This window comes from Hylobates moloch, unplaced genomic scaffold (genome assembly GCF_009828535.3).
Source record: "Hylobates moloch isolate HMO894 unplaced genomic scaffold, HMol_V3 SCAFFOLD_14, whole genome shotgun sequence".
Taxonomy (NCBI): domain Eukaryota; kingdom Metazoa; phylum Chordata; class Mammalia; order Primates; family Hylobatidae; genus Hylobates; species Hylobates moloch.
Genome location: NW_026652289.1, coordinates 92888731 through 92903534, shown reverse-complemented (window position 1 = coordinate 92903534; position 14804 = coordinate 92888731). Strand labels below are relative to the sequence as shown.

Here is a 14804-nt window from a genome sequence, read left to right as displayed (position 1 = left end):
GACTTATTGCTCAAAGAGGGGAGTATATGGCTTGGAGCTGCCACCCAATATGAAGGAAGAATCTTTCCTTTATTGGAGAAAGAGGCCAATGAATAAAGAGGAGGTTGCGGGGGGAAAGCAAAGGCCAGGTAAAAGCGTTTAATCCAAATCCCTCCCTTGGAGGTGAAACCCTGGAAGGTAGTTTGAGTTAGAAGTAATAGAAATGTCCAGAAATGTTGGAAGAGGGGACTTGCAGGGCACCAGGATTTGGCCTTTACTTCCTGGGCAGAAGCCTTAGAAAAGGCTTGTGTTTGGTTGCTGCTGACCAACATGTCACTGAATGTAAGATTCTGAGAGAGAGAGGGCACAGCATGTCTTGCATGCTGCTGGAGTACAAGGAAAGCATGCAGTTTCCAGAGTCCCCTGTGGGTGCAGAGCAGCCCAGAAAGCTGGTGGGCAGGACAAGGCCTTTCTGGATGTCCAACAGCCCTGCTTTCTCCTGATCCATGGTCTCCCTGCTCAGATCCTTTTCCCAGTGTGAATTACCTCCTTACCCCTCTGTACCCAGGGAGCTTTAAAAAATATCCATGTGAAGGATCCACTACAGACTACTCAAATCAGAAACTCTGGGTGTTGGGGCCTGGTGTCAGCGTCAGATTTTTTTTTTTTTTTTTTTTTTTTTTTTTTTTTTTTGAGGCAGAGTTTCACTCTGTTCTGCCCAGGCTGTAGTGCAGTGGCACAACCTCCGCTCACTGCAACCTCTACCTCTCAGGTTCAGGCGATTCTAGTGCCTCAGCCTCCTGGTAGCAAGATTTACAGGCATGCACCACCACACCTGGCTAATTTTTGTATTTTTAGTAGAGATAGGGTTTCACAATGTTGGTCGGGCTGGTCTTGAACTACTGGTCTAAAGTGATCCACCTGCCTTGGTCTCCCAAAGTGCTGGGATTACAGGCCCAGGCATGAGCCACCATGCCCGTCCTGGTGTCAGAATATTTTTTAAGCCTCTCATTATTTTACTGCACAGCCAGGGTTGAGAACCTCTATACTAAGTAGAGTCTAGTTATGTTTTAGACTTCAGTTAAATATCACTTCCTTAGGGATCCCTTTCCTGATCAGCCCTAGCCTAGGCCAAGTCCCCCTGTTATATATCCTCCAAGCAAGTACCCAGTACTTATCCTGTTTGGCGCTTAACAATTGGGCCATTAGTTGTTTCAAGTCTGCCTTTCCTTGTTGACTACCTGCAGTGTGAGAGGAGACACATTTCTGCCCTTTTCACTAAATTGTTGAAGTCAGCCGTGTTCAAATTGTTGAAGTCTAGTTCAACAATGCACTAAGTGGTACACAGTTCGTGCTCAGTAAAAACATCTTGAATGAATGATCTCCTTTACTCAGCCAGGAGTTTGTGACCAAGGCTCTCATTCATGAAATCTGCTAAGAGACCTTTTGCAGGTGAGACCTTAAAGTAGACCACATACATACTTACAGGACTATGGCTTTAGATCAGCTCATAGTTCCCACCGTTTTACTGTTTCATCCTCACGTATCACAGCAGTTCAGCATGTCCATCATCACCATTACAACCCTGTGTGGTGGACACTACAAGTCCCATCTTATAACTGGAAAGAAGTTGAATAACTTGCCCGGGTCTCTCTACCCTACTCTCTGGGCCCCTTTACAAACGATTACAAATAAGGAAAATCCCTTTCAACAGGATACGTTCCCAGGGTACCTGTTTGTGCTGAGCTTTTATTTTTGGCTTGACAGCGGGCTGGTGGCTGCTTGCAGGGGATTTTTCTGGGGGTCTCCAGTTACAGCAGCCAGGACCCAGTGTGCGACTTCCGGCCTTCCTAAACTGTTACAGGGTGCAGGCATCATCGGGCATTATCCATATAAGGATGCCACAAATATTATACCTGTCAAAGCCACTAAATTCACTGTGCCGCGCATATCCTGGGGAGAGGCAGCTGTGTGTGGGGGAGGGCGAGGGGACGGGGAGGGTGTAAGTAGAGTCCTCCAGATGAACCCGTCTTAATCTGGGCTGGGCAAGAGGACCATCCCTTCACCGCTCCCATCCTAAATCCTAGGTTCCAACATTTACAGGCCCCTGGGTTGGACACCGACTTAGAGAGAGCATCCTGGATTCAGGCCTGGGTAGCTTGAATTGAGCCTCAGAAGAGCCGCGTCTGGAGTGGGCTTTCGACACCCAGGGCAAGTGGGGGCGGCAGAGCCCTCTCCTCGGTCGGCACAGCAGCCTCTGCCGCGGTCCCGGCCTGCGACGCGCCCAGTCTTAGCCTCCCGGCCTCCGGCGTCTGCTGAGTGTCCGGCGGGAGAGGCGCAGGGAGCGCGCTAGTGGGAGGCGCGGGCAGCGGGGACTGGTCTCCTCTCGGGCCAGGGCCTCCGGGGCAGCCGTCTCCAGCGCGCATTTGGTGCAGGTGGAACAGCTTTCTGCTCCGGTAGGGCTTCACCGATCACAGGAGAGGTTAATCTCGGATCTAAACCTCGCAGCCGCAGAGCGGGCTAAAACCGCTACTCCACCTCTTCCCATTTCTCTCCTCCCCACCTCAAGACAAAAAGTCCCAGGCCGGGCAGGACCTGATCACCTCTGCCTCCTCCCATTGCGCTAATCCTGCGAACGAGAGGCCCTGCACCGAGGCGGAGGCTGGCAAAGGGGAGTGGAAAGGGAGGATGGATGGGGCCGGGGGGTGGGGTGGTGATGAGGGCGATGAAGGAGGGGGTGTCATTTTCTTTTTCTTTCTTTTTTTTAAAAAAGTATTTCTCTCGCGAGAAACCGCTGCGCGGACGATACTTGAAGAGGTGGGGAAAGGAGGGGGCTGCGGGAGCCGCGGCAGAGACTGTGGGTGCCACAAGCGGACAGGCGGCCACAGCTGGGACAGCTGCGAGCGGAGCGGAGCAGCGGCTGCAGCGGCCACGACTGGGAGCAGCCGCCGCCGCCTCCTCGGGAGTCGGAGCCGCCGCTTCTCCAGTGGGTGCAGCCGGGGTCCCAACGGGGGTCGGGCGGCCACCGGGGCTGGAGCTGCGGCCACGGAGGCTTTTGCGTTTGCGCCGCGCCGCGCCGAGGGCAGGGACAGGGACTGGGGTGAGGGGCTGTCCCGGAACGTCCACAGCTGGCGCTGGCCCTCCCCTGCCTGACAGCTTCCTGGCCCGGGGCTCTTGGTGCCGGGCTCCGCGTCAGATGTTCGGGGGGCGGTGGCAGCGCCCGGAGTCGGCGGGGACTGCGCGGCGGGCTTCCAGCCTGGCGGAGAGGGCAGGCTGAGGAGTGGGGCGTTCAGAGCGCGCATCGCGCGCAATTCGTGCCACTAAAAAAATCCAGAGAGCTCGCCCGGGGCTTAGGACCGCTGGGGATATGGGTACTTTGCGCTGCGCTATTCTGGCGGGGCCAGGGAGGCCGAGGGATCGGCCGGGGCTGCTGCCGCCGGGGGCCTGGGCTTTCCAGCCAGCTGTGGACCAAACGGTCTTCCCTTACCCAAATTAACTGCGCCACGCGCAGGCGGCGCACGGGTTGGGCTCGGGAATGGGGACCGCGAGGCTTCAGCATCCTGATGCCCTGAAAGTCTCCCCGCCTCGGGGATTTGTCTCTGTGTTGCAGCTGGCAGGGGCCGCCTGAAGTGGGAGCAGCGCCTGGAGAAGGCGGGAGGAGCCCGGCCCGGGGGACGGGCGGCGGGAGAGCGGGACCCCGGCGGCGCGGTGCGCTTCAGGGCGCAGCGGCGACCGCAGACCGAGCCCCGGGCGCGGCAAGAGGCGGCGGGAGCCGGCGGCGGCCCGGCATCATGCGTCGAGGGGGCCTGCTGGAGATCGTCCTGGGATTTACCGTGATTTTAGCGTCCTACACGAGCCATGGGGCGGACGCCAATTTGGAGGCTGGGAACGTGAAGGAAACCAGAGCCAGTCGGGCCAAGAGAAGAGGCGGCGGAGGACACGACGCGCTTAAAGGGTAAAGGAACCGGTTCCCTCCTTTGGTGTGGGTCTCCCAAGTTTCAAGATCGAGAAGAACGGGCAGGATGATTCTCCCTGTGGAAGGCTCCTTGGCAAGACCTCCTGGGGGCACCTTAGAGGTGCTAGGGTTGTTTAGTCCCCACCCCGTTCGTGGTTAAACTACCTTGCCCCTACTCCCAGAGATTTCTGCCCCAAAGGAGAGGACATGATTAAAAGGAATCATGGGCCATTGTTGAGGCAGATTTTGGGAGGCCAGAAGTGTTCCTTGAGGAAGAAGGGGAGGAGTTGCGAGTGGGATAAGATGAGAAGCCCATTCCTTTCCCTGCAATAGCAATTCTGGTTGTTTCTAGAGGAAAGTACTTTCCTTGGGGTCATCTTGGTAGATACTGTATTTGAAAGGGGGCAAGGAAAGGAAGGGATTCCCATGACAGTCAGAGGAGAAATCACACAGCAATCGACTCTTCCGTAAATTATGCTTATTAAAATTGCGGATTGGATTTTCTGGGCAACGCTTCCTTTAGATGTCTACACTGGAAGCAGAACAGGGCAAGTGGTTCTGAGAACTGGTTTTTTGGGTTGTATGGGGCTCTCCGTTTCACTGCAGCAGTAAGGCTGCTGTGGCCGGCCTTAAGGGGGTATTTTTAACTAGTGGTGTTTGTGCTGTGTACATGCAATTGACCATTTCACTGGCTTCCCATGCTGCTATTATAGATGTTTCAGCCGGAAAAATTTTAATTAGGCTTGGCTAAGGGTTGTCACTTTCCTGTATTGAAGGACAGTGAGAATACATTTCCTTTAAGAGAAATTTGTCTGCAATTGTTTAAGTTACAGCCTCCATGGAAACAGCAGGATGGACTGTCAATGATTATCTTCTTGGAGGAGCCTGTTAAATAAACTCAGACAGTATATATAGGGAGATTTTGTATTAAATTCTTACCATTCTCGCTGATGCTCTTTTCCTGAGTGGTTCTGTAGCTTTATTATATAGCTCTGGGTCACCAAGTGATGGTATCCACTTGGATATGTGGCTGATCATTTATTTCACTTACTCTTTTTTTGTTATGAGGTGTTACAGTCATGTATATGTAGTAAAATTTGTGTTTGTATGGCCCAGATATGCGAAGAAGAAGTAAACTCACCAGACCAGTTTTTGACTCTTAGTCTGGAGGAAGGACAAGATGATTGTAAGAGCCAAGCACTTAGGCTGTGATAAAATAGCACAGAAAATAATTATGATTAATTCGGTTCCATCTTGGCCTTTGTGGAAAATAAACCCAGAATTCCGATAATGTTGGAAGGAAGTTTGCTTATCATGGTAAGCCTGACCCTGATCAGACAGCAGATGTTTATTGCCCTGTGTGCAAGGCACATGGCAAGTTCAGTAAGTAGACTGAGGCTCTGGTTTTCATATGTTCTCAAGAGGACCTCTTTTAGTCCAGTATTTTTCCCTTCAAAAATACATTTCTCCTACATAATAATATCTTAATATCTATTCTGATAGGATTGCTCCTATATATAAAGGACGTGGGGTTTAATTCTGTGGCTGAAGATCTGCAGGGAGGTGTGAGGCCTGGTCAGACATTTGTCTCACTTCTCTGGGCTGTCACCAACTAGTGTGTTCTCTTGGGAGGCACAGACTGAATGTGAAAAAAGAAACTAAGCTTTACTTTGTTGCTTAACAGGATGCCACACTTTTACTCACACTTGTGCCTTTTCTCTCTGGTTTTACATTTGTTTGTGATTATAGAGAGATACCTCTCTGTGCTCCTCACAGTATTTGATCATTAACACAGACCTTATCGTATTGTAAACTATTTATAAAGCCTTCCTAAAAACAGAGTATTAATAGAATTGTAATTATGTGTGTTCCTAATTCTCATGTTAACTATAATATTTTATAATAAGTGATACACACACACACACACACACACACACACTCGGGGGTGAAAATAATAATTTAAAAATATATACAATTAAAAGTATTTCCCTGCCACCTACCAGAGACCATTTTCTTGTGTATTTTTCTATAAATCTTTTAGGCATATGTATACATGTACAAATAAACACAAATATATTTGTATACATACGCATGTGTGTGTGTATCCTTTTTAATACATGGAGTATACTGTACATGCAATATTCTGAACTTTACTTTTTATGTATCTTTAATTCATCCATCTGTTAACTCATATGGATCTACCTCATTCATTTTCTTTCTTTTTTTTTGAGACACAGTCTTGCTCTGTTGCCCAGGCTGGAGTGTAATGGTGCAGTCTTGGCTTACTGCCTCCACCTTCCAGGCTCAAGCGATTCTCCTGCCTCAGCCTCTGGAGTAGCTGGGATTACAGGTGCGTGCCACCAAGCCCGACTAATTTTTTGTATTTTTAGTAGAGATGGGATTTCGCCATGTTGGCCAGGATGGTCTCAAACTCTTGGCCTCAAGTGTTCCACCCACCTCTGCCACTCCAAGTGCTGGGATTACAGGCTTGAGCCACCGCGCCCGACCCCACTTTCTTGTTGTATAGAACCTCATTATGTCACTGGAACAGTTCCCTGGTGATGGCTCTTTAGAGTACATTGAGTCTTTTGCTATTACCAAGTTTCTTCTGCATACCCGTGTTTACATACACGTGTTTATATATGGTATATATTAGTAAAAATAGAATTGCTGGATCAAAGGCTTTCCCATAGATTTTAAGCAAACCCCAATTCTTATGTTAAATTTGAATAACATTTTAAATTTATTCCCTCTGCTTATTGCCATTACAGCCTCATATGAATAAATCCTTTAACGGTGCCCTGCTGTATAAATCATCAGAAAAAGCAGTTATGTACTACATTTTTCCAGTTATTGCTTAAAATTTCTGTTTTTGTCTGTTAAAATATCACCAGCTTCAAAACTCACCTCTTTGACTACAGTGAAACCTGTTTACCATTCTGATTGGAGATGCACAGTTTATGAAGTGAAAGTGATTTGTAACCCCCGAGTCTGCCTGATGCCCAGTTGGTGGCAGCAACTTTCAGCACCTCACTAATCTTTCCTCTAGTTAAAAGGTGCTTTAAACTCATCAGTATCTGCTGTGCACTGGTTCCTTCCTCCCAGCAAATACTGCCTTCTTGTTTTTCTCTGATGTGGCAGGTGACTACAAAATCCGCCTTGGTATTCTTAAAATGCATATATATTCCTTTCTTGTCAGCTCCCTGTCTTCCTGGATTAGAAAGCTGCCTCATTTTCTGCTCACTGGATGTGCAGTCCCAGCTTGTCTTCTTCTCCTCCCACCCTGTTGCAGGTGTTCTTTTTTTTTTTTCTTCTCTCCCCACTGGGCAGCAAAAGTTGTTCCACAGTGGAAATTTAGGCATCCTCGAGTTTCTTCCCAGCTTCTGCTGTGTTTTCTTAGAGTAAATTGCCAATTTCTGTTTCTACAGGAAATCCTTTTTTAAAAATGGAATCAGTGTGGTCCCCAGCCACTCTGCAAAAATTGCATTTTTCTCTATTTTCAAATGAGAATTGTTCAAGTTTCAAAACCACGTGAAATAATAAATGTATAGTAGTTTTCTCTTCCTTGGGCATTGCTTGATATGTGAAATGGGTTTATGAAAAATAATAAAATCATAACGTTATTTGTTTGACTTTGAATTCATAGGAATTTTTCTCAGCTAAACTCTAAACGGTGATTAGGCAAAAAGTGTGGGAGACAGTCCAAAAAAAAAACCTCAACTGTACTTGAATAGCAGTAGTTATACACCATTTATTTATGATTGCCTTATTGCTTTAGCTCCCAAGTAAGGAAATATTACTGTTTCCTGTCAAAGGGAAAAGTTCCTCACAGTGAGATCTCCTTTCCCAAACCTTGGAGAAGATGGATTGAGACTTCTGCCCTTGTTGTGTGGTTTATAGGTACATGAGACAAGTTGTATTTGACACAATTTGTCCCCTTGTGCGTGATTCCTTTTGGTCTTTGTTTATTTGTTTATTTTTTTCCAGAGGTCTTGTTGCCAGAAAAATACACATGGAACAGTTCATACCCAGGGTAGATTATGTGATGGCAAACTCCAAGGGATTAGTTACGTAGAAGTCTGTTATTAAAATAAAGACGTGTAATAGGGAATACAGAAAAAGTTCTGTAGACTTTATAAAGTCCACTTTACTTTATAAAGGGGACTTGAAGACTTCATCCGAAGTCAGATGGGCAGTAATTAAATGTGGGGAAAGACTCCTGCAGGGGTATGGTTTACATTTATTGGAAAGATTAAGCTAAAATATTGGGACACAATTTTTTTTTTGAAAAAGGATATAGTGTTCTTAAATAGAAGATTTCAGCAATTCCACACATGAAACAAGAAGGTAGAGACAAAATATTTATTTATGTGACTCATTTTGTAATATTGAGGACATAGAGATTGTTTATAAAAATGTGTAAGTTGGTAATACAAATTAATTAAAACATACATCAGCCTATGGTGAAATGACATGACAGCTGATGGAAATGGAGTACAGACTTCCCTTCAACCTTATTTGGAATTTTAAAGAATATTAAAATGTTCCTTTATTGTCTTGTGTAGCACATACTTTAAAAATTATAGTATTATACTGATTAATCAAGCAAAATACTAAAAAATTATTAGAGTATTCATGTACTAGTTTGTTGGCTTTTTCTTCCAATACGCCAATCAGCCTAACCACTTTGGGAGTTTTAGCTTTATTTTCAATGTGAAAATAAGATTTTACAAATGTTTTCTTGAAAGAGAAATACATTCTTTTAACAATTTGTTTTTAAACACGAACCCAGCAAATGGGCCTGCTTAAGCAACTTAGAATTTTTTTGCATGAGATTCTTTGAAGAACCCGACATCAGTAATATATCAGCCCTGAGTTATGTGGCCTGACTCAGGCACACGATAGTTTAGTTTCATGATCGTTCAAGTCGATTTTCTCATTAGATAGTGAAATCATCAAAGACAAGAATCCTATTATAAGCATTTTACCACTAACTTATCATTAAGTGGGGTTTCATAAAGTTCATTAATTCAAGAAGGCTTGATTGAATGCCAGCTTGAGTTTAGTTCTGTGGAAGGCCAGAGACGTATACCCCATAACCCTGGGGGTACTTCAGGAACCGTGAGTGCACAGAAGGGTAGCGTCCCTGGAAAGGGGGTCTGGTATTAAGTCTAAACAAATACATAATAACAATTGCAGCCATGGTAGGTAACATTTAGATAACATCTATATGCTAAGCACTGTTCTTACTGTTTTGCATATGATAATTCATTGAATCCTCATAGCCATTCTACAAGCTGGGTACTTTCATAAGCTTCCCTTCACACATGTGAGAGCCGAGGTATGCAGAGGTTAAGTTCTAAAGACAAAACTTAACGTTAACTTTTCTTTCTCCATTAATTTTAGTTATGGTTTTGGTTTTTCATTCCGCCAGACAAAAATGCAGGCCCAAGACATTGGTAAAATTCCACTTAAAATTCCTAATATTCTTTCATGCTAGTTCACAGATCCTAAGTATGGTTAATCACATAGTAATATTTAGTCCAACGAGAAAGTTTCTGCAAAGACATTAATAAAACAGAAAGAATCATAGGATGTCAGAGCCAGCGGGACTTCGGACAGCGTGTGTATTATATTTTAATATTAGACCTTTACTTATGTGAGGGTGGTAGGTAACCATTGCAGGCAGCCTGCAGGGCGTTGCATGGGCTTCTGAGCTGGAGGCATTGCTGTTTATGTTGTTCAGAACCCTCTTGCTGTCATGTCCCCTGTGAGAAATCTCTCTCTGAATAGGGTTGCAAGAAGTATTTCTGTTTCCAATGGAAATTGGTACGTGTCTTAAATCGTGACCAGTCATATGAGTTATTTAATTATTTCTTTTTCATTTTTTACCTTGGTTGCCTGTAAACTCAGCCCAATTTTTTACATTAAATTGCAGCCATAATGGTAAAAAAAAAAAAAAAAAGGTCTGATGTATCACTTATGATTGTACTTTGCAAATACTAATTCCCTTAAAACGTAAGTCCTTTATGAGGAAAATTAAGCTTATTTATTCATTTAACAGATGAAGAAACAAGGGATGCAGAGTTTCAGTAATTACTCCAGGGACATAAACTAGTAAGTGGTAGAGTTGGGAAATCTAGCCTCATAGCTGGAGTTCTTAATCTTAATATTTTACTGCTTTACAGTTATAATAAATCTTGTAGCTGGTGAATTTTTTTCTTCCATACCTTTTATACCTTCATTTCCCAAGAATCTTCTCCCACCATTGTATGTGGAAAGAACATTTATTGATGGCAGATGCTGTTATAAGCCAAGGGAAGCAGCATTGTGGGAATGGGATTGATCAGAGGTGACTTTACAGTGAAAGTCTATTAGGGCTGGGCATGGTGGCTCATTCTTGTAATCCCAGTGCTTTGGGAGGCTGAGGCAGGAGGATCACTTGAGCCCAGGGGGTTGAGGCTGCAGTGAGCTGTGATCATGCCACTGCACTCTAGCCTGGGCGACAGAGCAAGATCCTAAGAAAAAAAAAAAAAAAAAGTTTATCAGTGGTCAACAAACTGAAGACCAAGCTCACTTTTTTTAAAAATAGAGTTTTATTGAAACAAATCCAATTTATTTACTTAGTATGTATGGCTGCTTTCTCCCTATAGCAGCAGAGTGGAGTAGTTGCAACAGAGACAGTATGGCCCACAAAACTGAAACATTGGCTCTTTGGTCCTTTACAGAAAAAGTTTAACAACCTCTGATCTACATAATAAAAAGTGACTGTCTACTAGGAGTGAGAACTCCTTGAAAGCAGAGATCTTGCTTGTTTTATTTATCTCTAGGAACATCTAGGAACTGGGTATGTGGCACGTGTTCAATAGAATAGTTTTTGATGGTTGAACTCTGAGCAATTTTGATGAGCTGATTAACTGGGTATGGTTAATTATATAAACTAGAACTTGGAGTAAGTATAGCTGAGAAATAAAGGAAAGATGAGTGAAAAATACATCAAGGGAAAGGGATATGAAGTGTCTGAGGTCTTAGGACATTGACTGCAGTTGGGCAGGGTTGGCATGGCCTGGTTCCAGGTGACATGGTTTGTAGTGTAGTCTATGAAACGAGTGCCCTCTGGAGCTGTGCATTGTGCAACCTTGAGCAATCTTGTGAGCCCGTACATAGGTGGCAACGTTGTTAGGGAAAGGAGAGGGACTAGCGGAGACATAAATGTCACTGATTGTTGTGAAAGGCAAGGATGGGGAGCTAGTAAAGGATTCTAAGATAGGAACATGATCAGATCTTTGCCACTGGGTAGAGGTGTGAAAGGTAGATGATTAGAGAGAAGAGAGACTAAAGACAGGGAGATTTGGATTTGGGAGGCTACTATAGGAGTCACAGTGAGAGTCCACGATGGTCTGAGCAAATTCAGTCAAAGGGGTGAAGAAACAAGAGACTCAGGTGGTTCCAGAGTTAATGCAGACGGTACTTGACTAGTTGGTTGTGAAAGACAAAGGGGAGGAGGACCTAGAATGCTCCCACCTCCATATATATTCAAACTTACCATACACGAAGTCACTGTAGCACCATAAAGAGAAAATAAAGGGAAACGAGATCAGGCTTAGGCCCTCTACTACCGTGAAACAAAGTATTTTCATTTGTGAGTGTTCGGGTTATTTTATTGCTACATAACAAATTGCCCCAGACTTAGTGGCTTAAAACAACAGTTTTATTCTTTCTCATGATTCTGTGGCTCAGGAATTTAGACAGGACACAGTGGGGAATCTCGTCTCTGCACCCCACCATGTCAGTTGGGCTGGAACAGGCAGTATGACTTCTTCACATATGCATCTGGTTCTGTGACCAGGCACTGGCGCCTGCAGCCCTGTTTACTTGGGTGTGGTTTATCTAAATGGACCCACTGAGGAGGGGAATAAAGGAAGCAAAGAGCCACTTGTCTGGCTCTGCTGGGGGCCTTCCAAGTTTTAAAGCTCTCTCTCATGCAGTCTCCTGCCTGAACCTGCCCCCGGGATGGAGCCATTGAATGTGGTTTATTTTTTCAAATGGGGAGACTGAGCCTCAGATGCAGCGACTAGGCCTTGCTCAGAGTGAGTGTCTGTTGGGGCTGGATCTTGAACAACAGCCTCCTGACCCTGGTCACGTGTGTTAATCCCACATATTGACCGTAGGCTAACTCGAAGGGCTGGGGGCTGGCTGGCTGGGGTCATATGGGCTCATATGTCCTCGACATTGCCTGGATTCCTTGATTCTCCTTTATATAGTCTCAGGTTGTCCCCTTTCTATACGTGTCCTCTCTACATGGTCTTTAGAGCAGCATAGCCAGACTTTTTCCATGGCAGCTCAGGATCTCTCAAGAGCACAAAAGTGGGAACTATCAGACTTTCTTCAAACTTAGCCTGGAATCGCATGACCTGGAATTCCCTCCAAGTCATAAGCCTCATCCAGATTCAAGGGCATGGACTTTTAAGACCTACCTTTGGATGTGAGGAGCAGCATGTGTCTGCCGAGAGGGGAGAAAGTGGAGCCATCTTTGGAGACCAGCTACCACTGTGAGGCAATAGATCTTTGAGAAGGCTAATCAGATACTTTAAGTTTTAATTCTTACTTGATCGAGTTCAATTGGCTTAGTTCTCTACTGAGGATGCCTCATTGTATTTTGCTGCTGTAACTTCAGAATGTAAAAGCTCCATAAATATTGTGTTTGCATGTTCTGTGAGATTAATGTTAGGGCATTGTTCTTAGTTTGTCCACAGTTCTGCATTTAAAGAACTCACAACTGTCAGGAATAAAATTAAAGTTCCTAATGAACCAGTATGTTTTATTTTATTCAAATATGAGAATTACAAAACATCTAACCATTTTCCATTTGCTTTTAAGAAAATCAGCTTTTCTTAAAATTATACATAAAATAAATTTAATGTGCAATCACTCTAATTTATTAACTTTGGTATGTTTTAACTTCCTTCTGTATGGAATTTTATTTTCAATTTCTATTTATAGCCTCAAATGTACGTATCTGTTGGTGTAATCCACCTCATTTTTTTAAATTGGGGTTAGAACTAATAAGTAAAAACAGGTTGCAGTTGCTAATAGAATTGGTGTTGTAATGGGCTGAACTGTATTATTTTTCTTATAAATGGAGTAGTCACATTGTCAATAGAATAAAATTGGATTAGGAATATAGTCAAGTTTGCATTGTGGGTGTCTTATACTATATCAAATCCTAGTTTTAAATTTCTTGTGACTACCACTTTTTCAACTTAAGTGACTTTTTTTTGGTTGAAGTTATCACTGACTCTATTTATTCAGCTCCCTCAGAGCGGAAGAGAGAAAGCAAAAATCCCTATCTCCACCATTCCCAGCCGGAGATGTATTCCAGACAGCGAGCAGGCTCAGAGTGGGAGAACTGCTCCATTAAACAAGTGGTTTAGTTCAACATTTTGAAGGATTATGAATTCCTAGACCATCAGTCATACTTACATTCAAATATAAGTATCCAAACACATCTAATTCCAAATATAGTACAACCATTTTATGATGTTGGTGTTGGGAGACAGGATTTATGTCTGCCCTACAGACACATTGTCTGCTGTCAAGTTTCATGGTTTTGAACTGAAGTATGGTAATATCTTTATTAATAAAGACAATGTATTCCAGAGGCAGGGTTTCATTGTGTGTGTGTGTGTGTGTGTGTGTGTGTGTGTGTGTGTGTTTTGGTTTCTTCTTCTTCCTTTTCCGTTTCTGTTTCTCCTTCTTTGTTGCCATCTTTTCCTTTTCTTCTTTTTCTTCATCATCATTGTCTCTTCTTCTTTTTGTAAGTAATTTCATAAGCCGTGCTGCAAATGAAATAGGGAGAATAGGAATATCAAATGAGAGTTAAAACCTTAAGAAAAGTAAACAAGGTCTAAATAAAATACAAAATTTTTACCTGGGAACTTTGGGGTGTTCAAAAAGAAAAACACGGTTAAGGTTTTTGTTAGGGGAAGGAAGGAGAAAGCCTGAGGGAGGCAGGAGGAGAGAGCTGGGAGAAGGTTCTGGAGTGAAAGTCTTGCCAGCCAGTGGACCTAGGCTGGACAGAGCAGACACTGGGTTTTGAAAGATATTGATGACAACCCCTTCACTCCCGGCAGCGTTGGGACCAGGCAACCTGTGGCCTTAATCAGCCTCTTTTAGGGGACAGAGAGCTTATGGGAGAGAGTCAGGACATAAAAGAAAGACACTTGGATGCCAGAAAAGATTCGTATGAAAACGTTTAGAGGAACGCAGTGGAAAAGCAGGTTCATCCATTGTCTGGGATGCACCTGTGTATATGGTACTATGTAAATTTGATGCATCGTGCTTCCTGTAACTAATGGTTTATTGTGTATCATTTCCCCTGTTCATTCAGTGCTAATTTGTAAGATTGTGTAATCAGACCCTAACAGGTTTGGGCCTTTGATGAATAACTTTTAAAGGACCTTCTTATTTTTAAATGCTTTTATTTTTTGCCATTGAAATTATGGCTCATATCTTCTTCCATAGCCAGACCATCCATCTTTAGAAAAAGTCGTATTACAAATTAGTTATAGTAGGACAGATTTTAGAAATGTGTAAATACTGAAACTGAGGCCCAGAGAAGGTCCAGGAACAAGTGCTCAATGTGCTTATTTTCCGCTCCGGTTCGTAGGTGTGGAAGTTGAGTCACGTGGTAGCAAGAGCTGACCTAAGATGTGTGTTGTTGGGTAATAGATGGGGCCTCTTTGTGTTCATACCCTCAAGAGGTTGACTGGTATCTGCAATTTCTCTGCTATGCTTGAAATAACCAAACCTTATCAATCCTGTGGGCATGGGTGTTTTTCTTTCTCTCATTTATTTGACCTTAGGCAGT

The 14804-nt window shown here is 44.0% G+C and overlaps 1 protein-coding gene across 2 annotated transcripts in view; it reads left to right on the top strand.

The window, feature by feature from the left end:
• Nucleotides 1-2829: 2829 nt before the first annotated feature.
• The window catches only part of FBN1 (fibrillin 1), a 236803-nt gene continuing 224828 nt past the window's right edge, over nucleotides 2830-14804 (top strand). The window contains exons 1-3 of one of the 2 annotated variants that reach the window (XM_058427296.1): nucleotides 2830-2965; nucleotides 3590-3934; nucleotides 5438-7498. In XM_058427296.1, the coding sequence (XP_058283279.1) occupies nucleotides 3771-3934; nucleotides 5438-5471 (198 nt within the window). In that variant the 5' untranslated portion in view covers nucleotides 2830-2965; nucleotides 3590-3770 and the 3' untranslated portion in view covers nucleotides 5472-7498. Of the gene's footprint in view, nucleotides 2966-3589; nucleotides 3935-5437; nucleotides 7499-14804 lie in introns of those variants that run through there. The other variant, XM_032174648.2, reaches the window with a different exon arrangement.